At 43.4% G+C, this 25,923-nt stretch overlaps 1 protein-coding gene across 1 annotated transcript in view; it reads left to right on the plus strand.

The window, feature by feature from the left end:
• The window catches only part of WDR88 (WD repeat domain 88), a 46,285-nt gene that overhangs the window by 6,929 nt on the left and 13,433 nt on the right, over positions 1-25,923 (plus strand). The window contains exons 2-7 of the mRNA XM_061172439.1: positions 5,846-5,956; positions 10,536-10,624; positions 11,686-11,749; positions 14,313-14,451; positions 15,829-15,958; positions 23,790-23,977. Of these exons, the coding sequence (XP_061028422.1) occupies positions 5,846-5,956; positions 10,536-10,624; positions 11,686-11,749; positions 14,313-14,451; positions 15,829-15,958; positions 23,790-23,977 (721 nt within the window). The remainder of the gene's footprint in view (positions 1-5,845; positions 5,957-10,535; positions 10,625-11,685; positions 11,750-14,312; positions 14,452-15,828; positions 15,959-23,789; positions 23,978-25,923) is intronic.

Raw genomic sequence — 25,923 nt, forward strand, 5'->3', positions numbered from 1 at the left:
AGCAGGGGCCACTCTTCGTTGTGGTGCACAGGCTTCTCATTGAGGTGGGTTCTCCTGTTGCGGAGCACGGGCTCTAGGTGCACAGGCTTCAATAGTTGTGGCTCGCGGGCTCTAGAGTGCGGGCTCAGCAGTTGTGGCACACGGGCCTAGTTGCTCCGTGGCATGTGGGATCCTCCCAGACCAGGGCTCGAACCCGTGTCCCCTGCATTTGCAGGCAGACTCTCAACCACTGTGCCACCAGGGAAAGTCCCCAGTCTGTTCTTACTTGCATGGTTTCTGAGGAGAAGCTGGATGTCAGGCTTATCTTTGCTCCTCTATAGGTAAAGTGTTTTTTTTTCTGGCTTCTTTCAGGATTTTTTATCTTTGATTTTCTGTAGCTTTAAAATGATATGCGTAAGTGTAGTTCTTTTTTTTTTTTTTTTTGCATTTATTCTGTTTGGTGTTCTCGGAGCTTCCTTGATCTATGGTTTAGTGTTTGAAATTAATTTGGGGGAAATTCTCAATCATTATTGCTTCAAATATTTTTTTCTGTTCCTTTCTCTCTTCTTCTGGTATTCTTGTTATGCATATGTTACACCTTCTGTAGTTGTTCCACGGTTGTTGGATATTCTGTTCTGTTTTTTTCTTTTTTCCCCAGTCTTTTTTCTGTTTGCTTTTCAGTTTTGGAGGTTTCTATTGAGATATCCTCAAGCTCAGAGATTCTTTCCTCAGCCACGTTTAGTCTAATAATAAGCCCATCAAAGATGTTCTTCATTTCTGTTATGGTGTTTCTGATCTGTAACATTTCTTTTTGGTTCTTTCTTAGAATTTTCATCTCTCTGCTAACATTGCCCACATGTTCTTGCATAACTGTCTACTTTATTCATTAGAGCCCTTAGCATATAATCACAGTTGTTTTAAATTCCTGGTCTGATACTTCCAACATCTGTGCCATATGAGTCTGGTCTTGATGTTATATTTGTGCTGACCCTTCAAACTGTTTTCTGCCTCTTAGTATTTCTCGTAATTTTTTTTGTTGTTGTTGGGCAGACATGATGTACTAGGTAAAAGGAACTGCTATAAATAAGCTTTTAATAATGTGGTCGCAAGGTGTGGGATGTGGAGAAGCGTTCTACAATCCTATGATTAGGTAGGTCTCTGTCTTTTAGTGAGCCTGTGCCTCTGGATTGTGAACTTCACATGTGCTGTTTAGTCTGCAACCCTCACCTGTCGTTTTCATGTGGAATAGGATGACTAGTGGGGGCTGGGGTTGGGTGTTTCCCTTTCCCCAGGACAGTTAGTCTCCGATAAAATCCAAGCAGGTTCGGCTCTGGTTAGTTTCTCCTGAGGGCAGAGCTTAAAAAGAACAGGATGCTGTGGCATATTTCAGGATGGTTCCTTTTCCCTTTCCCTGCTGGAAGCATGAGGGGACTTTTCTCCAGGTTTCACTGTGAGGATTAGGACTGTTCCTGGAGGTAACACTCACAGAAGTGGGGGGGACCCAGTAACGCAGCTCTCCGAGTTGTCCACACTGAGCCTTCAGCCATTTGTCAATTACAGTTCAGGTTTCCCTATCCTGCCATTGGTGCCCATGGAGGTTGCTGCTTCTGGATTTCTGCTCTGGCAACTTGGAATTCTTTGTATTTGCCTGTCTATCTCTCCAATTTGGCGGGCAGCCATTCGCCTTGTGACCTCACTTCTCTTATGGATCTAAGAAGAGCTGTTGATTTTTCAGTTTGTTCTGCTTTTTCCTTGTTGTGACGATGGAGTGGTGACTTCCAAGCTTCTCACATGCCATATCAGAAGAAGTCCTTCATTTCTTTTTTATTGCCTAGTAATATTCTATTGTGTGGATATGCCTCATTTTATTTATTCATTCATCAGTGGATGGTCATGTTTGGATTGTTTCCAGTTCATCTTTTCAATTTTTTAAAAATTGAAGTGTAGTTGATTTACAATGTTGTATTAGTTTCTGGAGTAGAGCAAAGTGATTCAGTATATATATATTCTGAATATATGTTGTATATATTCTTTTTCAGATTCTTTTCCATTAGAGTTTATTACAAGATGTTGAATATAGTTCCCTGTGCTATACCATAGGTCCTTGCTGTTTATTTTATATATAGTAGTGTGTATCTGCTAATCCCAAACTCCTAATTTATCCCTCCCCTCCTTTTCATCTTTGGTAACCATAAGTTTGTTTTCTATGTCTGTGAGTCTGTTTCTGTTTTGTAAATAAGTTCATTTGTATCTTTTCTTTTTTACATTCCACATATAAGTAATATCATATGATATTTGTCATTCTCTGTCTGACTTACTTCACTTAGTATGATAATCTCTAGTTCATCCATGTTGCTGGAAATGGCATTATTTCATTCTTTTTTATGGCTGAGTAATATTCCATTGTATATTTATACCACATCTTCTTTATCCATTCATCTGTCACTGGACACTTAGGTTGATTTCATGCCTTGGCTATTGTAAATAATGCTGCTATGAACACTGTGGTGCATGTATCTTTTCGAATTAGAGTTTTCATCTTTTCTGGATATATGCCCAGGAGTGGGATGGCAGTATCATATGGCAGCTCTATTTTTAGTTTTTTGAGGAACATCCATACTGTTCTCCATAGTAGCTGCACCAATTTACATTCCCCCCAACAGTGAAGGAGTGTTCACTTTTCTCCACACCCTCTCCAGCACTTATTATTTGTAGATTGTTTGGTGATGGCCATTCTGACTGGTATGAAGTGATACCTCATTGTAGTTTTGATTTGCATTTCTCTAATAGTTAGCGATGTTGAGCATCTTTTCGTGTGCCTGTTGGCCATCTGTATGTCTTCTTTGGAGAAATGTCTGTTTAGGTCTTCTGCCCCTTTTTTTGATTGGGCTGTTTGTTTTGTTGTTGTTGAGTCGTGTGAGCTGTTTGTATATTTTGGAAATTAAGCTCTTGTCAGTTGCAGCTTCGTTTACAAATATTTTCTCCTACTCCTTAGGTTGTCTTTTCATTTTGTTTATGGTTTTCTTTGCTGTGCAAAAGCTTATAAGTTTGATTAGGTCCTATTTGGTTATTTTTGCTTTTACTTCTTTGGCCTTGGGAGTCTAACCTAAGAAAACATTGCTATGGTTTACATCAGAGAATGTTTTGCCTATGTTCTCTTCTATGAGTTTTATGTTGTCATTGTCTTATACTTAAGTCTTTAAGCCATTTTGAGTTTATTTTTTGTGTATGGTGTGAGGGAGTGGTCTAACTTCATTGTTTTACATGTAGCTGTCCAGCTTCCCCATGCTACTTGCTGAAGAGAATGTCTTTTCTCCATTGTATATTCTTGCCTCCTTTGTTGAAGATTAATTGACCACAGGTGTGTGGTGTTTCCAATTTTTGATTATTATGAATAATATTTCTATGAATGCCCATGTTCAAGTTTTTGTGTGGACATTTGGTTTCATTTTTCTTAGGTAAAAACCTAGGAGTAAAGTTGCTGGATCATAAGTTAACACATATGTTTAAATTTTGAGGAATTGCTGAACTATTTTCCAAAGTGGCTGCACAATTTTACATTCACACCAGCCCTATATGAGAGTTCCGATTTCTCTTGTTATTGTCTGATTTTTTGATTACAGACATTCAACTAGGTATGAAGTGGTATCTCAATATGTTTCTTTCTTTGTTTGGTTTGTTCTGTTTTCTATATTTAGGTACTATAATCGAATGTCTTTTTTTCCCCAGTTTTATCGAGGTATAATTGACATACAGCACTGCATAAGCTTAAGGTGTACAACATAATGTTTTGACTTACATCATGAAATGATGACCATAATAGGTTTAGTGAGCATCCATCATCTCATATAGATACAGCATGAAAGAAATAGATAATATTTTTTTTCCTTGTGATGAGAACTTTTAGGATTTACTCTCTTTACACAATATGGTTTTGATTTACATTTCCCTAATGGCTTAAGATGTTGAGCACGTTTCCAAGTGCTTATAGATTATTTACATATCTTTTTTGGAGAAATGCCTATTCAAATCATTTGCCTATTTTTAAATTGGATTGTTTGTTTCTTTATTGTTGAGTTTTAAGAGTGTTTTACGTATTCTAGATACAAGTCCCTTACCTGGTATATGACGTGCAAAAATGTTCTTCCATTGTATGGGTTGTTTTTCACTTTCTTGATGGTGTCCTTTGAAGCACAAAAGTTTTTTATTTTGATAATGTCCAGTTTATCATTGTTGTTGTTGTTGCTGCTGCTGCTTGTGCTTTTGTTGTCACATCTAAGAAACCATTGACTAATGCAAATTCACAAAGATTTACACCCATGTTTTCTTCTAAGAGGCTTGTAATTTTAGCTCTCACATTTAGGTCTTTGATCCATTTTGAGTCAATTTTTATATATGGTATGAGGTAAGGGTCCAACTTCATTCTTTTGCATGTGGATATTCACTTGTCCCAGCACAATTTGTCGAGAAGATTTTTCTTTCCCTTTTTAATTATCTTGGCACCCTTGTTGAAAATCAAGTGACCAAAAATATGAGTGCTTATGTCTGGATTCTTAGTTCTATTTCATCCATCTATATGTCTATCCTTATGCTAGTACTACACTGTCTTGATTACTGTCTCTTTGTATGTTTTGAAAATAGTTTTGAAGTTGGAAATTGTGAGACCTCTACCTTTGTTCCTTTACAAGATTTTTTTGGTTATTCTGCTTCCCTTGAGTTTCTGTATAAATTTTAGGATTGAGGTAGGAGGTAGATGGGCCCCTGGGCTGAACAGCTGGTTTTTGTCAAGTGGAGTACAATCAAAGCTTTGTTTTCCCTGGACATGCCAAGGACGAGGTTAATGGCAGGAGCTGAGCTCTGCTGGAGTAAAGAGATAAGATGACCACTCCTGAGGTCAAGGGAAACTCCCTGACTTCACAGGTGCAGAAAGACTCCTTGGGGGTCAAAAAGGAGGGACCACCACCCCATAACAGGTGACGCCAAGCCTCCACAAGCCTCTGCGCTGGAATCCATCTTGACAAAAAGATGTGCACGCATGTTGGGGAGTGTCCTAGAACAAGTCAGATGTGGGAAAAGAAGTAAGAAAGTTGGCCAAAGGTAAACAAAGATGTGGAAGAACTGCCCCTGTATAAATGATTTAACCGCCTCTTTACTGCACTCCTCCTCGTTAGGGAGGATGCCCACAGTCTTTCTCTCCAGGTGTGTACTTCTGCCTTGCTTCTGTCTTAAATGAACAAACTGTTTCTCTGTGTGCTCTCCCCTTGTTGTGCTGTGTCTCTAATAATAAACTTTGGACCTGTTTTTACAATTTTTGCCTCTTTGAGAAATTCATTTTTCAAATGGGGCAAGGGCCAGGGGAACTTTGCTTCTAGCCTCTAGCCCCTGGTGGTCTAGCGACTAGGATTCCTGATTTTCATCCAAGCTGCCCAGGTTCAATTCCTGGGCAGGGAACTAAGATCTCTCTTCAGGGCCGCTCACTGCTCTCTCTCCGATACCAGGATCAGCTTGTCAATTTTAGAAAAGAAGTCTGCTGAGATTTTGATGGGATGGTGTTGAATCTGTAGATCACTTTGGAGGGTATTTTCATAAGAATAGTAAGCCTGCTAATCCATGAACATGGGTTGCTTTTCCGTTTATTTAAGTCTTTTAAAATTTATTTTAACAATGTTTTGTAATTTTCAGAGTATAAGTGTTACACTTTTTTGGTTAAATTTATTCCTATTTTGATGCTTTTGTAAATGCAATTTTCTTCTTAATTTTTTTTCTGGATTGTTCATTGCAAGTGTATAGGAATACTATTGATTTTTAAACTATTGATCTGGTATTCTGCAACCTTCTGAACTCATTCAGTCTACCCTTTTTTCAGATCCCATTTAAAATTATGAGGGGACACCAGCACATTGTGAGTTCCTGTCACTTCTGTGTGGATGACACAAAGGTCCTCAGTGGCTCCTATGACTGCACCGTGAAGCTGTGGGTAGGTGGCCCAGTGTTAGGTGGAACCAAAACGTCCCATAAGCTTCCTCTTGTGGAGAGTTCCCCAGTACTGAGTTCCCAGACATTCAAGGATCCCAAAGATTTGGAGAGACCTTTCTGAGCAGAGTGCAAGAAGAAGAAGCAAAGTGAGGGCTCACCCTAGTTTCAAGTCACCAGAGAGAGATGAGGTTAGTGTGGCTGCTGTCAGCCTGTTAATTTGGAAACAGTGGGAGCAGGGATGGAGACCGCTGGACCAGGAGCTCACCACCTTTTGTTAGAGGCTGTGCGTGAGACCTGCCTGGGGTCTCGGAGCTGTGTTATCTCTCTGGGTCTCCTTCTCATTTGGAATATCCAGTTCCATCCACAGAGATGGTATTACGGCTGGGCCTAGGTGATCACAAGAGGACAGAAAAGTGGCCAGACCTGGGACCTGTCCATGAAGGGTGATTGGGAGAGGTAGGCCTGAGCACAGGTCAGTGCCACAAGGTGCAGGAAGCAGGGGCAGAGGAACAGGGTTGTGATTGTCAGATGAGGTTACAGAGAGGTGGCCACCAAGAACTCTTCCAAAGTCTTCTGGGCATAGCCAGCAGACCCTAGTGGGCCTGCTTGGGGGCACTGCTGGTCAGTCGGGAGGGGGTGAGGAGGGAGCAGGGCTGGGAGATGGCAATGGCCATTAGGGGCCAGGCCACAGATGACTGTGTGGCTGGGGCAGGGCCCACTGGGAAGGACAGTCAGTTCCGAGTTTTGCTGTCTCATCTGGCTTCAGGGGCAGGAGGGGGACAGGGCGGAGTGAGTCAAGGCTGGTTCCTGGGTTCTGGTTTGGGTAACTAGGTGGAGGATAGCTCCTTACCCTCCAGATCACCTTGGAGGAGCATCTTCTGGGTCATCTTCTGGGTCTTGGTGGGTACCAAGCCAGGCAGACTAGACAGGAGGGTCTGGGGACTATCCAAGTGGTTCAGGCCCCACATTAGTGACCTACCAGCTGTTTGACCCTGGGTGGTTACATGACCTCCTGGGCCTCCCTAAACCTCCCCAGGCCTCACAGGATCAGCTGTGTGCTGGGGCCACCCCAGGGCCTGCCTGGCCCATACCAGGTCCCAACAGACATCCACTCTCTCCTCTTCTGTGGCCCTTATCCACCCCCCATCCCCCTACCCAGACCCACGATCTTCTTGTTGGGAAAACCACTGCTTCCTCTGGGAACCGTAAGCCCTTTCCCAACCCTCTGGGATGACTGAGAAGGCCTGGGGGTGAGGGGGTCTCTGCTGGTTGTCGTTACCCAGGGGGAGGGGGAATGGTGACTTTCCAAGTGTGCATTTTGCTTTGTCATCTTCAGACGCTTCTCATGTTCTTCTCACCTTTTGAGTCAGTGGAAGGACTCTCAGGGGTTTCTGTCTATTTTGGCCAGAGGGCTTCTGTCTCTATAAGGGGACATCTGCCTGTTTTCTCTCGTTGTCCCAAGATTAGGGACCATCCATCAAGATGTTCTTGGCTCCGCACAGCGGCCTCACTGCCCTTGCTCCCTGCCTACTCCGTGCCCCATCCAGGACACTGTCACTTCAGCCTGCCCAAGCGTCCTCAATACCTGACTTGCTCACAGCCCTACCCCCTGCCACCACCTTCTCCAGCTGCCCCCTCCGTCCCTCTGCCCTCCTTCACACCTCCACCCCTAGTTGCAGAATCCCTAGTTCTCTGGTCTCCCTGCCTTGGCTGCCCCTCCAATGGTCCTCTTTCCCCATCCTGGCTCTCTTTTCCCCATCTTTTTCTCTGCTCCTGGCTCCTCCTGTGGCTCTCCCTGCCTCAGCGGCAGCTCGTGCCATGAGCCCTCCCTCAGGAGATGACTAAGCCATTACCCTGCGCATCACCTTCTCTGTCACAGTATCTTGGGCAAATGTCTCCTTGCCTCTCCCTTCTCTCCTCCACTCTCATCATCTCCCATCTCCAGTCCTTCCTCTCAACCCACCCAAAACCAAACTTCTGGTTTAATCTTTTAAAAAGGTCCCTTTCCCCTAACTGCAGATCATTGTGAATAATTTAGAAAGACCATAAATGTATGAGGAAGCTGAGAAAAAAATTATCCTTAATCCTGTGCCCAATCTCTCTCTAATATGGTACATCTCTTTCCAATCATTGTAAAAAAAAAATCACTGGTAGTTTTTCTCATACTATGAAGGTAATATGGTTTTATCACCAAAATACATAAAGACACAAAGAAGAAAAAAACCATCATTCCGTGAACCCTGAGTTAACTACCATGAAAATGTTGGAGTGTAGCTTTTCTTTTTCCTGTTCGCACATGTACACACACATTTATGAAATTGAAACCATACAGAAAAACTGTTTATATAATCACAATAAACTTGGGCTACAAATACTGTCACATCTCCTTTATGTTTCTAACCACTTATTAGAACCCCTTCCTCCCCATTCATTCAAAGTCCAACCAACATACCCCCTTAAATTATCTGAGTCCACAGAAAGAATTCCTGGTTCCAAATGCCCGGTGAAGGGGGAACTGTCTTTATTTGTCTTCTCACACCCCTAGCCAATGGCCCATTTATTTCAAGAAACATTCAATACAAAACAGAGGCATTTCCACTGTCTTTGGAATTCACTAACAACATCTGGCTTGTATTGCCGTATATTGAATATCTCCTGCCAAATCATTCATGACTGTGCACATTTTCCAAGAGAGTTATCTGTCCATGGTTGCTATTCCTCCTCTTGACCATATGGCAGCACTACTGAACACTGAACCTGCACAGTCGCATGGACATCAGTCCATTCTAGTACTGCCCTTAACTGGCCTGGGGCCCTGCACAGACTGCCGTGGGCCTCAGCCCCAGGCCCCACGGTGATCATTTTCTTAATTCCAGGACAATGTTTGTCCTAGAGCAACACACCAGCCAGGGAGGCTGGATCACAGGCTGTCAGAGCCAGCCCTTTCTTCCCAAACCATGAGGCTCGTGAGCTGGGCCTCCAGCCTGAATGTGTCCTGCTCCCATGAATTCCTCTTTGGGATCTCTTCCTGTCGGTGGGCTTTGATTAAGGCCTGCTGGGTTCACCCAAACACAACCCCACCGTTTCAAGTTTCATGGAGCAGGGGTTGGGAGACTGGGTCTGTGCAGAAAAGAGTTCGCACAGTAGGCCTGAGACTGCTGTCCTTGGAAAGGCCCACTGGCAAGGCTGGCCTCGGCTGGCATCTGGGAACTTGACTGGTAAACGGTGTTCTATAGTCATGAATCTTTCCCTAAGTGATAAAGGGGGCTCACAGACGGTTTGTGCAAACCACGCGGTTGATGCTGTACACCGGCTCTCCTCCTGGGAGTCTGGAATTTTGGTGCATGCTGCAGAGTGTCTGTGTGACCAGACCCCGATAAAAACCTGGGCCCCGGGGTTCAGGTGCGTCTCCCTGGTAGACAGCACCTCACACACGTTGTTACAACTGGTTGCTGCAGGAATTAAGCATGTCCCGTGTGACCCACAGAGAGAGACTCTTGCAAGCAGTGCCTGGTTTCCTCTGGACCTCACCCCATGTACCCTTCCCTTTGCTGATTTTACTTTGTGTCCTTTGGCTGTAATAAATCTTAGCCGTGAGCACGACTATATTCGGAGTCCTGGAGAATCACCAATCCTGGGGGTGGTCTTGAGGACCCCTGACACAGGGTCCTTTGCCTCCCAGCAGGCTTGGGGTCTTCATGCAAAGTGGTCTCTGCATATCAGGAAGAATTGTCCCAGGCCTGCCCTGGTCAGGCCAAAAGCTCCCCCAACCGGGCACCATAATTTCATATAACAGTGCAAGGCCTTTCTATGAATTCACTGTCTTACTAATAACATTTGTTTCAAGGGGACTTTCCACCCCTGCTTATCCTGAAAAGCTGTGGACACATTTCTTACTGAAAGTATTTTATCTCTGCCACAGCATGCACCCTTCGCTTTGGTACCCCGATTGTTCCCATGATATCGTCAGTTATTACCCTGCTCTGTTCTCATCATATTCTGCAGTTATCTCCCTTCAGTGTGATCCCAGTTGCTTGGGCCCCACTGTTGGGTGTGCTCAAATTTGTTTTAACTGCCCCCTTTAGGTGGACACAGACTGTTGCCCATATGTTTGCCGTCTGTCCCCTATCACACGTGACAAACCTTTTTCATGCATAAGTCTGGCCACAACTCAGATTATTTCCTTAAGAGAGACCCCTCAGGATAGAATTGCTAGGTCAAACAGTGGGAACTTTTAAAAAGTTCTTGAAAGATCTTGCTAGATTTTGTGGCGCCTCTTTTGCCAGTAGAGAATGAGAAAATTACCTGTTTGCAGCTCTGCCCTCAGAGCCGCCTGTTTCCATCGGCCACTGTGGGATCGAGGGGGAGTTTTCCGGGGTTGCCGGCGAGGGTGTCCTTCCTGCTTTGGGAGTGGAGGGGAAGTCCTTTTGCCCCTCTGAGCTGGGTGAGAGTCATAGGACAAGGTTCTCAGGTTCTCAAGGTTCTCAGACAAGCCCAGGGCTGATGCTGAACTCAGTCACAGCTTCAGCTGACACCTCAGTGACCTCTGGCCCTCTCCCCCTCTCTCCTGCTGATCTGAGGATGCCGTGGATGGATCTATTGTTCGGAATTTTGAGCCGGGGCCCGGAGCTCCTGTTTTAGAATGCAGCGTCACGGCTGACAGCAGAAGGTGACGTGCCCTCCTTTTACTCTGGTCAGGAAAGTGAGAGGGAAGAGCAGGCCAGCACACAGCATGCCTGGGACAGTTCACTGTCTTTTAAGCAAATACCCAACCTTACTCCCATATATCGGTCTCATGGTTCCCATCTTTTGCTGTGAGAATCAAGTAGATGTGATAACTCTTTGAAAATTTAAAATGCTAAAAAGGCAAAATTTATTGTGGCTAAAGCCAGTCTGAATGTTCTTCACAGAGTTTATTTCCTGCAGTCACACCTGTGGACTGGGTCAACTGCAAGGCTCACTAGCGATTCAGTCTAGGACCTCATTTCACAGGGTAAACCGAGACCCAGGAAGCAGAGGCAAGCCCAAGCTGTCACCTGGGGAGCGTCGGGGCTGGGAGGCAGCCTCTGGGATGCACTTGCATTTACCCTTCACGCAGATGTGAGACGGGCCTTTAAAAGGGGATTTGCTTTAAAGTGGATTCACTTTTATCCTGAGCAGCAGCTACAAAATTAGTCTACTAGTGAAAACTAGTGTGGGAATTTGTTTCGTGGAATTTATCTTACATAGAGGACAGAGATTGTCACAGAAACATGCAATATAAGAAGACGAGGGAACACTTATATTATTTTACTAAATGTACAAGAAAGCATTTCAGAATGAGATGAGCTATGAAAGTCTTTTCCTGTAAAAATATAGACAAGTGACCAGAGAAAGAAGTGACTGATCCTTGTGAGTTGTAGCTCCTTCTAGAAGAAGACAATTACAGAACAGAAGAAATGATACCTTTAACGCCCCAGATATAAAAGAACATATTTGTGTGACTGAGGGATTAAGGAAGAGAATGGTGCTGTGGTGCCTTCTGTGTTAGGGGCTCTCTGTTTTCACTGAGAACCTCTGTTCTCCGGGGGGGCTCATGGAGCATCTTTAGGAAGATTCAGGTGTTATTTGCAATCTTGGTCCTAAACTATAGAAATTTTCTGTAAAAATTTCCCATTTTTTTTTTTCATAGAAACCACAGGCATAATAATCTGGGTCATTAAGACCCTGTGTTTGTCATTTTATTTCCAGAATTATTGCAGCATCTTATGACAAAACAGTGAGGGCTTGGGACCTTGAAACAGGCAAGCTGCTGGTACGTATGCTTTGCCCTAGTGGAGACATCACAGCACAGGATCTTTTTGTAAAATTAATTTTTATGGGAGTATAGTTGCTTTACAATGTTGTGTTAGTTTCTACTGTACAGCAAAATGAGTCAGTTATACATATACATATATCCCCTCTTTTTTGGATTTCCTTCCCATTGAGGTCACCATGGTGCACTCAGCAGAGTTCACAGCACAGGGTCTTGACTGGGCCTTAAGTGGCCTTGCACTGGGCATGGAGTGTGAAGAGTAGCCAATCTTTCAGGAAAGGAAAATTTTCTCAGGGACCCAAAATGACGGAGGGTGGGCTTCAGGGAAGGAAGGCTTTCTGAAGCAGGCAGAAGAGGGCTCTGTTTGAGGGGTGGGGAGCATGTGGAAGAAGGGAAGAAGTGCAGGTGGGGGTGGGAGGTGGCATTCCAGGCTGAGGGAACTGCATGGGAAAAGAGACCCTCCCCTAGGGATGTCTGCTTTTGATGGGGCAAGAAGCAGAGCTGAGGCGTTGGGACAAAGGCCATGCACGTGGCCGAAGCACAAGGCTTCTGGGCCCTTCCCAATCTGTTCTCCATCTAAGAAGGTACCACCGTCCATCCATCCAAACTGGCCCGAGATCCCCCTCTCTCTCCTGCCTGGTACCCAGGCAGCCCTGACCCTGCTCCAGGGGCTCCTCAGGGTCTCCTGTCCCATCCCCACTGCCCTTCCCCCAGCAGCTTCTCATCACTTCTCCTCTCCCTTCCTCCTCTTTTCTCTCCTTAAAAAAAATATCTTCCTTCCTGGTGTGAAGATCAATTTATATTCATTGTGAACAATTTTTGGAAAGACAAGATAAGCCAAGTTCAAAAAAACAAACACAAAAACCTTAAAACAACTCCCAGAGATTACAGTTGACACCTTGGTGTCTCTTTTCCTATACACATGTTAAATGTGAACATGGGCAAGTATATTCTGTTAACAGCATAGTGTCATTAAATACTAGCAGATATACAAGCATCAGTTACTCCTGACTTTGAGCATTTTCCCAAATGCTTATTTCTAATTTATTTATTTGGCTGCACCAGGTCTTATTTGCAGCATGTGGGATCTTCGTTGCAGCGTGTGGCAACAAAGTTGCCACATGTAGGATCTAGTTCCCTGACCAGGGATTGAACCCCGGCCCCCTGGGCCCCCTGCATTGGGAGTACTGGACCACCAAGGAAGTCCCTATTTTGTTTTTAAATAAGTCCATTTGTATCATTTTTTTAGATTCCACATATAAGTGATATCATGTGATATTTGTCTTTCTCTGTCTGACTTACTTCACTGAGTACAATAATTTCTAGGTCCAGCCATGTTGCTGCAAATGGCAATAATTCATTCTTTTTTATGGCTGAGTAATATTCCATTGTATATTTATACCACATCTTCTTCTTCCATTCATCTGTTAATGGACTTTAGGTTGCTTCCATGTCTTGGCTATTGTAAATAGTTCTGCTATGAACATTGGGGTGCATGTATCTTTTTGAATTAGAGTTTTCATCTTTTCCAGATATATGCCCAGGAGTGGGATGGCTGGATCATATGGTAACTCTAGTTTTAGTTTTTTAAGGAACCTCCGTACTGTTTTCCATAGTGGCTTCTCCAATTTACATTCCCACCAACAGTGTAAGAGGGTTCCCTTTTCTCCACACCCTTTCCGTTTATTATTCTGATGATGGCTATTCTGAACAGTGTGAGGTGATACCTCATTATGGTTTTGATTTGCATTTCTCTAATAGCGACATTGAGCATCTTTTCATGTGCTTTTTGGCCATCTGTATGTCCTCTTTGGAGAAAGCCCTGGTTTCTTTTATGACCTAGTCACACACTATCACTTCTGCCATATTGTATTCAAAGAAATGAGCCACTAAGTCGAGCCCACACTCTTGGGGCAGGTAATTAAGCTCCAGCTTGTGGAGGGAGGACTAGCTGGAGGGAGGACTATCAAAGAATTGGTGGGCATATTTAAAAACCTTCACAATGGCAATACCATAATTTAGAACATACAGAGAGATCCTCCTTTCCTAAATATGTTGAGTAGCTCTTCGTCCCAAGGGGCTGAGGCTGTAGGGTCTTGTCCACAGGGCAGACATTCAATAAACACTCACCAAACTGAACAAGAAAAAAGTTGGCTAGGGGGAATTCCCTGGCTGTCCAGTGGTTAGGACTCTGCGCTTTCACTGCCGAGGGCTCGGGTCCGATCCCTGGTCGGGGAGCTAAGATCCCACAAGCCGCTTGGTGCAAAAAAAAGAATAAAGTCGGCCATTACTAGAACCTTGCTGCCAGTTCTGCTAGGTGTTCCCTATCCTTGTTCATCTGTCCTAGACACACATTAATTACATTTATTAATTAAAAATTAATTCATGAAAACTAAACAAACAAAAATTCAGTTCCTTATTTGCGCCAGCCTATTACAAGTACTCCATGGCCACATGTGTCCAGTGGCTGGCATACTGAACAGTGCATAGAGAGAACATTTCAGAAAGTCCTGCTGGAATGCTGGGCTAGAGAGAAAACCTTTGGATTGTTGCCCTATTGCAGTGGAAGCTCAGTCATGAAACCTTCATAGTCTCCTGTAAGTTTTCCCCCGATGGTAAATACGTGGTCTCAGGCTTGGATGTGGACCGTGGAATCTGTATAACAGATGCGGAAGACACCACCACCGTGTCCCACATCAAAGGTGAGTTTGCGTGGGCTCCCTGCTCTATTCTGTCTGTGGTAACAGCCACTTGTCACTTGACAGACAGTGACTTTCGATTGCTTTATTTGGTGAACCTGCAATGCTATGAATCACATCATTAAAGATGGGACATTGATTGATAGATGCACAGGCAGTTAAAACTAAGACTGCTTAAGGCTTTTCCGTTCAGTCTCGTGCTTGTAATAAATGAAGCAGTGCTCTGCTCCAACCTCACGTGGACATTTAAAGCCCAATTCTTTATTGAGTGGAGTCCCAGCCTTCTTAACATTTTTATCTGTAATTTTTAAATATAAAAATAATTATCACAATGATTATTAATAATGCACGTAAAGTATTTATTGTAGTGTTTTACAATGCTGATGATTTGCAATATTATTATTATTAATTGTCATGTAGAAAGAAACAAATTCAGACAATTAGAAAAAGACCAGAATGGCATCTACTGAAAAAAAATCATCGTATGTCAATTTCCCGGTTGTAATCCTGTATAATGATTATGCAAGATGTTATCACTGGGGGAAACTGGGTGATGGGATCTCTCTGTATTATTCCTTACAACTGCATGTGAGTTAACAGTTATCTCAAAAGAAAAAGTTAAAAAATACATAATCATTGTAAAAAAAAATAATTTGTAAGTGTGTAAAGTAAAAAGTGCAAGGCTGCCGTACCTGTTTGGACTCCTTCCCGGAGGTACGTATTATTAACAGTACATTGCTGGGTGGCCTTCCTGTGTGTGTGTGTGTGTGTGTGTGTGTGTGTGTGTTTGCACACACACAGTACTACTTCCCACATGCATTTAATGTATTTTTATCAACATGGAACCGTGATAGGTGCACTGCCCCACAGCTTGCATATTTCCTTTAATGTATCACCTCACACTCTACCTCTCCTCACACTCGGAGTTCTAGCTGCACGCCATGCCCCTCCATGCTCTGTCCCCACGCTGGACCTTGGCACATGCTGTTCTTTCTGCCTAGAGCACTCTTCCTTTCCTGCTTCCCTCGATAACTTTTAGGTCCCTTCCTCGACCTCTCGGGGCTGGGCCAGGCTTCCTTCTGCTGGCTGGGAGCCATGGCATATGCTGCAGATCATTGCCTGCTCAAGGGTGTCTCCCCATCCACCTGGGAGCTCTGCAAGGGCAGCGGCAGGGGCAGGGGGCAAGGGGCAGTGCTCCTTGTCCAAAGCCTGGTTCACAGCAGGCACTTTGTGTGAGTGCATAGTCCCTTATGAAAGCCAGAGTTGCATCTCTGTAATATTGTCGCTCTCTAGGGGAGCAGGGTGAGCCTCTGCGTCCCTTGGAGCCTGTGGCCCAGAGTATGGGATGCACGGTAACGAGTCACTTTCCCTGTGCCTCAGATCATCACAGGATGTCGGTCACAGCATGCTGCTTTGACCCAGACAGCCAGAAGGTGGCTTCCGTCTCACTGGACAGGAGCATCAAGATCTGGGATGTGACATCCCAGGCCACGCTGCTCACCATCACCAAGTGAGGAGGCCCTGGGAGGCCGGGCAGCATCCTGCAGCGGGGAGGTGGGTGGGAGTCCCCATTCACGCCCTCCTGGACTCGGCCTGTGCCCCTTTGGCTCCCCAACTGGTGTCAATGTGGGGCATCTCCAACTATGGTCCACTGGTGCTGTGAGGAGGCTGGAGATGGAGAAAGGGAAGGGGACAGACAGGCAGGGGGAAACCACTAGCTGTGGCCCGTGGGCTGGGACGGCCCTCAGATGCATTCATTTCAGTGTGAGCCAACACTGGTAAACATTGTGCAGTGTCCCACTCCCACCCCAAAATGTGGATTTCCAGCATGCCTTGTAAAATGGGAAGATCTGATAATCCAGGGCCTGCAAGGCTCACTTTGTCTGTGGCCACCGGCGCGAGGTGGGTGGCCAGCCCTCTCCAGCGGGCCTCGGAGTCAGGATCCCAGAATGTGCATATGCCCTGTCACCCTGCCCGCTTGGCTCAGTTACGAGCCCGGCCGGCCTGGACCAGGCTTTCCCCTGGGGCTCTGGCCCGGGGTTAAGAGAGTGCAGGTTCTCATCCTGGGTGACCTTGGACCTTAGTTTCCTCACCTGCAAACTGAGCCCAGGTGAGGTCTGCAGGAGATAACACACAAAGGTCCTTAGCACAGGCTGCATAGTGGGCGCTCAGCACGGGCTCTGTTACCAAGGGTGACTCCCGTGGGCACCGGGGTCGGGAGGGGCCGTGGGACACCTGCCCTGCTCCTTAGACCTACTCTGTGGTGGCAGCGAGGAGGGTGACACAGCAGAGGCGGCCGCAGCTCCAGCTGTGGGTGTCACAACCCACTCCACTTTGTTTCCCCAAGGACGGTGGAAAGGGAGCTAAGGAAAATGTCTGTTGGGATATTGGATTGACCCACATTTGTGAATTTTCTGGAAATGTAGCTTTTAGCAAGAAAATATAGAGACAAGGATTCTCAGGGCTGCAGTACAGGGCTGGCTTCATGGCATGAACCTCTGAAGTTACACAGGGCGCCCCACACAGAAAGGCTCACGCTTGATTTAATGCTCTGCCGTTGATATCTTGAAATTCTTCATTTTTGAACAAGGGACCTCGAATTTTTTATTTCAAAAATATGTAATTTACTTTTTGAAAATGTAAAACATGCAACACAGTACAAAATTTAAAAGGTACAAAAGGATAGATAGTGAAAAATCTCTCTCTTACCTGTCCTGTAACCATTGTTTCCCCAGAAGCCATCACTTTTCCCCCTTCTTTCCTGCCTGCTGGCTGCCTTTCTTAACAGCTTTATTGAGATATAATTCATACACATCATACAATTCACCCATTTCCAGTGTACAATTCAGTGGTTTGGGGGATATTATATTATTATTTTTTTAATTGTGGTAAAATATAGAATTTTAACCATTTTAAACTTATTTCACTGACATTACATGTACAGTATTGTGCAACCATCACCACTTTCTATTTCCAAAACCCTTTTATCACCCAAACAGAAACTCGGTACTCATTAATAATAATTCCCCACTCCCCCCAACCCTAGCCCCTAGTAACCTCTATTCTACTTTCTGCCTCTATGAATTTGCTTATACTAGATATTTCATGTGAATGGAATCATACGTTATTTGTCCTTTTGTGTCTGGCTTATTTCATCTAACATAATGTTTTTGTTTTGTTTTTTTTCACATCTTTATTGGAGTAAAATTGCTTTAAAATGGTGTGTTAGTTTCTGCTTTATAACAAAGTGAATCAGCCATACATATACATATATCCCCATATCTCTTCCCTCTGGTGTCTCCCTACCTCCCACTCTCCCTATCCCACCCCTCTAGGTGATCACAAAGCACTGAGCTGATCTCCCTGTGCTATGTGGCTGCTTCCCACTAGCTATCGATTTTACATTTGGTAGTGTATATATGTCCATGCCACTCTCTCACTTTGTCACAGTTTACCCTTCCCCCTCCCCATGTCCTCAAGTCCATTCTCTAGTAGGTCTGCGTCTTTATTCCCGTCTTGTCCCTTGGTTCTTCATGACCTTTTTTTTTCTTTTTAGATTCCATATATATGTGTTAGCATACGGTATTTGTTTTTCTCTTTCTGACTTATTTCACTCTGTATGACAGACTCTAGGTCCATCCACCTCACTACAAATAACTCAATTTCATTTCTTTTTATGGCTGAGTAATATTCCATTGTATATATGTACCACATCTTCTTTATCCATTCATCTGTCGATGGACACTTAGGTTGCTTCCATGTCCTGGCTATTGTAAATAGAGCTGCAATGAACATTGTGGTACATGACTCCTTTTGAATTATGGTTTTCTCAGGGTATATGCCCAGTAGTGGGATTGCTGGGTCGTATGGTAGTTCTATTTTTAGTTTTTTAAGGAACCTCCATACTGTTCTCCATAGTGGCTGTATCAATTTACATTCCCACCAACAGTGCAAGAGGGTTCCCTTTACTCCACACCCTCTCCAGCATTTATTGTTTGTAGATTTTTTGATGATGGCCATTCTGACTGGTGTGAGATGATATCTCATTGTAGTTTTGATTTGCATTTCTCTAATGATTAATGATGTTGAGCATTCTTTCATGTGTTTGTAGGCAATCTGTATATCATCTTTGGAGACATGTCTATTTAGGTCTTCTGCCTATTTTTGGATTGGTTTGTTTGTTTTTTTGATATTGAGCTGCATGAGCTGCTTATAAATTTTGGAGATTAATCCTTTGTTAGTTGCTTCATTTGCGACTATTTTCTCCCATTCTGAGGGTTGTCTTTTCGTCTTGTTTATGGTTTCCTTTGCTGTGCAAAAGCTTTTAAGTTTCATTAGGTCCCATTTGTTTATTTTTATTTTTATTTCCATTTCTTTAGGAGGTGGGTCAAAAAGGGTCTTGCTCTGATTTATGTCATAGAGTGTTCTGCCTATGTTTTCCTCTAAGAGTTTGATAGTGTGTGGCCTTACATTTAGTTCTTTAATCCATTTTGAGTTTATTTTTGTGTATGGTGTTAGGGAGTGTTCTCATTTCATTCTTTTACATGTAGCTGTCCAGTTTTCCCAGCACCACTTATTGAAGAGGCTGTCTTTTCTCCATTGTATATTCTTGCCTCCTTCATCAAAGATAAGGTGACCATATGTGCTTGGGTTTATCTCTGGGCTTTCTATCCTGTTCCATTGATCTATATTTCTGTTCTTGTGCCAGTACCATACTGTCTTGATTACTGTAGCACTGTAGTATAGTCTGAAGTCCGGGAGCCTGATTCCTCCAGCTCCGTTTTTCTTTCTCAAGATTGCTTTGTCTATTCGGGGTCTTTTGTGTTTCCATACAAATTGTGAAATTTTTTGTTCTAGTTCTGTGAAAAATGCCATTGGTAGTTTGATAGGGATTGCACTGAATCTGTAGATTGCTTTGGGTAGTATAGTCATTTTCACAATGTTGATTCTTCCAATCCAAGAACACGATATATCTCTCCATCTGCTTGTATCATCTTTAATTTCTTTCATCAGTGTCTTATAGTTTTCTGCATACAGATCTTTTGTCTCCTTAGGTAGGTTAATTCCTAGGTATTTTATTCTTTTTGTTGCAATGGTAAATGGGAGTGTTTTCTTAATTTCACTTTCAGATTTTTCATCATTAGTGTATGGGAATACAAGAGATTTCTGTGCATTAATTTTGTATCCTGCTACTTTACCAAATTCATTGATTAGCTCTAGTAGTTTTCTGGTAGCATCTTTAGGATTCTCTATGTATAGTTATCATGTCATCTGCAAACAGTGACAGCTTTACTTCTTCTTTTCCGATTTGGATTCCTTTTATTTCTTTTTCTTCTCTGATTGCTGTGGCTAAAACTTCCAAAACAATGTTGAATAATAGTGGTGAGAGTGGGCAACCTTGTCTTGTTCCTGATCTTAGTGGAAATGGTTTCAGTTTTTCACCATTGAGGATGATGTTGGCTGTGGGTTTGTCATATATGGCCTTTACTATGTTGAGGTAAGTTCCCTCTATGCCTACTTTCTGGAGGGTTTTCATCATAAATGGGTGTTGAATTTTGTCAAAAGCTTTTTCTGCATCTATTGAGATGATCATATGGTTTTTTTTCTTCAATTTGTTAATATAGTGTATCACATTGATTGATTTGCGTATATTGAAGAATCCTTGCATTCCTGGAATAAACCCCACTTGATCATGGTGTATGATCCTTTTAATGTGCTGTTGGATTCTGTTTGCTAGTATTTTGTTGAGGATTTTTGCATCTATGTTCATCAGTGATATTGGCCTGTAGTTTTCTTTCTCTGTGACATCTTTGTCTGGTTTTGGTATCAGGGTGATGGTGGCTAACATAATGTTTTTAAGGTTCATATATGTTATAGCATGTATTAGAATTTCATTCCTTTTTATGACTGAACAATATTCCATTGCATGTATATACCACATTTTATCTATTTATCTGTTGAGGAACACGAGTTGCTTCTGTCTTTTAGCTGTTGTGAATAATGCTGCAGTGAACATTGGTGTACAAATATCTCTTCAAGTCCCTGCTTTCAATTCTTTTGGCTATATATCTAGCAGAGGAATTTCTGGATCATGTGGTAATATTATGCAAAGCTTTTTGAGAAACTGGCACCTTGCATTTTAATCTTGCACTGGGCCCTGCAAATTATATAGCTGGTGTTACTAGAGAAGTTTGAAAATTCATAATCTCAACTGATTTTGAAGCTTGCAAGGAATAAACACAAGTACTTTGTTATAATTTTTTTGCATCAGTTGTCAAACATAATTTAGAAAACTCAAGAGGAGAAGGAAAATCTATTGTATTTACCCATACTTTTGCTTACCATGTTCTGTTTTCTGGTATTCCAAGTTTCCTTCTTTCACCATTTTCTTTCTGTTTAGAAAAATTTCCTTTAGCTATTCTTTTAGGGTAGGTCTGAGGGCAACAAGTTCTCTTTGTTTTCCTTCATCTGAAAATGTCTTGATTCCTCCTTCCATCCTGAAGGATATTTTTTGCTGGATATAGAAATCTGGGCTGACAGTTCTTTTCTTTCATCATTTGAAAACTGTCATATCACTTTTTTCTGACCGCCGTGGTTTCTGATGAAGAATCCACTGCCGTTCAAATTGTTTTTCCCCTATAAGTAAGGTGTCATTTCTCTTTCGTTGCTTTCAAGATTTTTTTCTTTTTCTCTACTTTTCAAAAGTTTAATTACAATATGTCTGTGTATAGATTTCTTTGGGTTTATCCTACTTGGGCTTCACTCAGCTTTTTGAATCTGTCCTTTGCCAAATTTGGTAAAATTCTAGACAATTTCTTTGATTATTTTTTCAGGTCTATGTTATTTCTCCCTTTCTTCTGAGATGTTGATGACCCAAACGTTAAGTATTTTGTTATAGTCTCACAGGTTTCTGAGGCTCTGTTTTTTTTCAGTCTATTTTTTGGATTGGTTAATTTATATTGTCTGTCTTCATATTTACTGATTATTTCCTCTATCTTCTCCACTGAGGGTTTTTGTTGTTGTTATTATTGTATTTTTCAGTTCTAAAATTTCCATTTGGTCATTCTTTATATCTTCTATTTTTTTGCTGAGGCTTTCAATCTTTTTGTTTATTTCAAGCACGATTATAATTGTCCATCAAAGCATTTTTGTGATGGCAGCTTAAAAATCCTTGTCAGATAATTCTAACATCTCCGTCATCTCAGTATTGGCGTCTGTTGACTCTCTTTTCCGTTCATGTTGAGATTTTCCTGGCTCTTAGTATGATGAGTGAATTTCAGTTGCAGCCTGGGCATTTTGAGTGTTGCATTATGAGACTCTAAGTCTTACTTAAATCTTCTGTTTTAGCAGGCTACCTCATTAGAGCCTGGCAAGGGTGGCAGTCTAGACTCTAGACTTTGCTGACAGTGGTGGGGATGGGATTGCAGTTTTTCCCAAGATTTTTGGCTGGAGTAAGGCAGACATTGTGTAAAGGTTTTCTGTCTTACTAGGCTATCCCTTTGGCTAGGGAGAACAGGCTTTTCTTGGGAGCTTTTTATCCAGTCCTTATTGTTTTGGGGGTTGCAGGCTTTCCCGGTACCCAGTCCAGGATATAAGAAACAAAAAGAAAACTACAGGGACTCAACAGCATGCCATCCTTGGGTCCCAAGATCCTTAGCTGGTCTGCCTTCTCTTCTCCACCTTTTGCAGTCTTCTGTTTGCTTTATAAATGCCCAGGGTTGTTAGCTGTACTTTTTATTTTTTTTTAATAAATTTATTTATTTTATTTATTTATTTTTGGCTGTGTTGGGTCTTTGTTGCTGTGTGCGGGCTTCTGATTGCGGTGGCTTCTCTTGTTGCAGAGCCGGGCTCTAGGCAGGCAGACTTCAGTAGTTGTGGCACGCGGGCTCAGTAGTTGTGGCACACGGGTTGAGTTGCTCTGCGGGGTTGCTCTGAGGCATGTGGGATCTTCCTGGACCAGGGCTCGAACCTGTGTGCCCTGCATTGGCAGGCAGATTCTTAACTACTGTGCCACCAGGGAAGCCCCTGTTAGCTGTACTTAACAGGAGGAAGGGGGAGCAGTACATTGACTCCATCTTGTCCAGAACGCTTTCCCCAAACTTTTGTACTAAGTAAAATGGTCTTTTATGATATGTGGAGTTTATCTGAAATGAGAGCCGCATCCTGGAAAAGAGAGAGAGCCTTGGTTTAAACCTCAGTGACAGTCTCTGGATTCAGAGGAGGGCTTGTTATTCACCTCCAGTATATGCTGGGATGGTTCTTGCCCCACCAGGCACTGGGATTTGGACATTTTAAGCCTGGACACCCCTGGGAAGCTGACATTTCTTCTCCTTTGATCCTACTCAGTTTGTGAGCTTCAAAGAACTAAAAGAGTCTAAAACTCTGACTTGAGCTCTAGAAAACAGTCTTGTTCAACCTTTTCTTCATTTAGATGAATTGATATTATAATCCAGGCTACTCAGAGATGCTCAATTATGTTTATAAGTTTGCTTGAAAACTCTATTTGTAACAGGAGATGACAGTCACAGGGAAAATACTTTGAGGATCATAACAAAACAAAGAAAAGCAAAATTCGGACAATTCTTTTCTCTAAAAAAAAAGACATTTAAAAATTGAGAATGAATAACCCCAAACTTTATTAATTAAATGCCCAATATTAAAATATGCTTTAGTGACACTGAAGACAGATAAGGAGAGAGGCAAAGGAAAAAAGAGAGCATTTGGGGTGAGGAGAAGTAGGGGGAGTGAGTGAGAGAGGGGTGGGAGAGGAGGATGGGTGGAAGGAGCCATGCGCCCATGTCTGGGAGAGAAACGAGGAGGGAGGGAGAGCAGGAGAGACCCACTTTAAATCTGAAAGGCTGTTAGTCCATTAACTATCAATCACTGACAACTTTTCTAGCTGCTCTTTTTTCTCAAGCCTCAAGCAGCTCTGAATAGGGCAGTGGTTCTCAGCCAGGGGCAGTTTTGTCCCCCAGTGGACATTTGGCAATATCTGGGGACATTTTTTGGTCGTCACAACTGCGTGTGGAGGCTACCAGCATATAGTGAGGAGAACCCAGGGATGTTGCTAAACATCCTGCAATGCATAGGACAGCCCCCTACCACAAAGAATTATCCAGCAAAAAAAAGTCAATATTGCCATTATTGGGACATCCTGGAACAGTGTGACATAGTCAGAGTAATTAATATTTAGACTATTTAGGCAGTGATCAAAGGAATGATGTCCATGAGGTCACAGGGGATCAGCTCCAATGCCCCCTCCACTCACCTCCCCTTTAGTGTGTCCTCGGATCCTCCAGGAGTGATGTACTAATGTGTGCACCCTTCCATATATGTTTCAGAGCACACACCAATGCAATCTCAAACTGCTGTTTTACCTTCAGTGGCCATTTCCTGTGTACAAGCTCTTGGGATAAAACCTTAAAAATATGGAACGTCCATACAGGGGAGTTTCGAAACCATGGAGCCTGTGTGACTCTGATGCAGGGTCATGAAGGTTCCGTGAGCTCCTGCCACTTTGCCAGAGACAGTGAGTAATTAAATGTGGAAGGATTCCACACCCGTGGGAGTTCTGGGTAGATTTCCTCACATTCCATTCATGTGGACTTTCCTTAGTATAAAGAGGTGATTTCCAATGATGCCAGTGGTGAGGGTGGACTTATTTTCCACAAGAACAGAAAAGCCAAGAGGGAGATTCATATGCACAAGTTTGCAAATGATGGAAACTCAGTTTGATATAGCTTAAGCAACAAGATAAATCTATTAACTTTTTTTTTTAATCTATTTTTTTTATTGTTTTTTTTTTCTTTTTAACATCTTTATTGGAGTATAATTGCTTTACAATGGTGTGTTAGTTTCTGCTGTATAACAAAGTGAATCAGCTATACGTATACATATATCCTCATATCCCCTCCCTCTTGCTTCTCCCTCCCTCCCACCCTCCCTATCCCACCCCTCTAGGTGGTCATAAAGCACCGAGCTGATCTCCCTGTGCTATGCGGCTGCTTCCCACTACCTATGGATTTTACATTTGGTAGTGTATGTATGTCCATGCTACTCTCTCACTCTCCAGGAGCTGGTCTCCCTTCAGGAGGGCTGTGTCCAGACGCTCGGACAATGCTCTCAGAAAGCCAGCCCTTCCGCTCTATCCTTCAGCTCAGCTTCTCTCTTGTATTGACCTTTCTCCTCAAGGAGGCAAAGATGGCCTCTGGTGGTCCAGGCCAACAAAGGTTCTGGCCACTGGCAATCCTAGAGAAAGAGAAAACCTCTTTCTGGCGGTGCCCGCACAAGTCCCAGGGAAGACTCGCATTGGCTCAGCTGGGGACACATGCCCATCTCTGAACCAGCCCCTTTAGCAGGGGATGAAAGGCTCTGATTGGCCATGCCTGCGGGACTTGCCCATCCTTAGAGCTGGAGGTCAGAGTCGGTACCCTCTGAGCCAGAGGCACTGAGAATATGTGAGGGGTGTTTCTGCATGGGACATTGGGGAGCTGTTTCCAGATGAAGGGGCATGGATGTGACCAGGAGCAGTGCCAGGAAACAGCCAGGGGCAGCTGGCCCCAGTGAGAGCTGCGACCGCTCCTGACACCCAGGAGCCAAATGTTATTACTATACTCCGCAGTCCTCGCGGGGAGTGGGGCTTGCTCTGTGTGTCAAGGGGAGTACCCAGCCCATATGCACATAGTCAGGGCCTGGCTTGAGAAACGTTTCCCTCTTCAGAAGCAGCCTCTGTGTAAGTCAGACCCCGCTGTGAGGTGCCCCACCAGCTTCTGTCCTTGGCATTATAGGTTTCAGAGTTGCGTATAGTCAGTCAGTCATCACTATTTGCGGATTCTGTGTTTGTGAATTTACCTACTGGGTAAAATTTATTTGTAAGCCTAAAATCAATACTCATGGCACGTCTGCAGCCACCCATAGATACATGCAGAGCGGCAACAAGCTTGCCATGTGCACACGGTCCCAGCTGAGGCTGAACAAGGCGACCCTCCGCCTTCTTTCAGTTCTCTTATCATAAGGTGTCCTTGTTGTGATCTATTTAGTCCCACTTTTTTGCATTTTGTGCTTTTTGTTGATGATTTTGCTGTTTAAAGGGGCCCCCCAGCATAGTGTTGAAGTGCTGTCTAGTGTCCTAACTGCAAGAAGCCTGTGATGTGCCTTACAGGGAAAACACAGGTTAGATACGCTTCATTCAGACATGAGTTATAATGCTGATGGCCATGAAATCAATGTTAATAAATAAGCAATATGTATCAACTAAGGTGTCGTTAAACAGAAACAGACAGAAAACAAGGTTATGTACTGATGGGTTAATGAAAATGTTGTAACCAGAGGCTCACAGGAACGTAACCCTGCATTTCCCCTAAGACCAATCATCACTCATTGAGTGTTTGTGATGACTTTGTAGAACGCAACTACCATGAATATCGAGCATCAACTGTAATTGATTGGGGGTTGTTGAGTCACACCCGGAAGGGA

The sequence above is a fragment of the Eubalaena glacialis genome, chromosome 18 (assembly GCF_028564815.1).
Source record: "Eubalaena glacialis isolate mEubGla1 chromosome 18, mEubGla1.1.hap2.+ XY, whole genome shotgun sequence".
Taxonomy (NCBI): Eukaryota; Metazoa; Chordata; class Mammalia; order Artiodactyla; family Balaenidae; genus Eubalaena; species Eubalaena glacialis.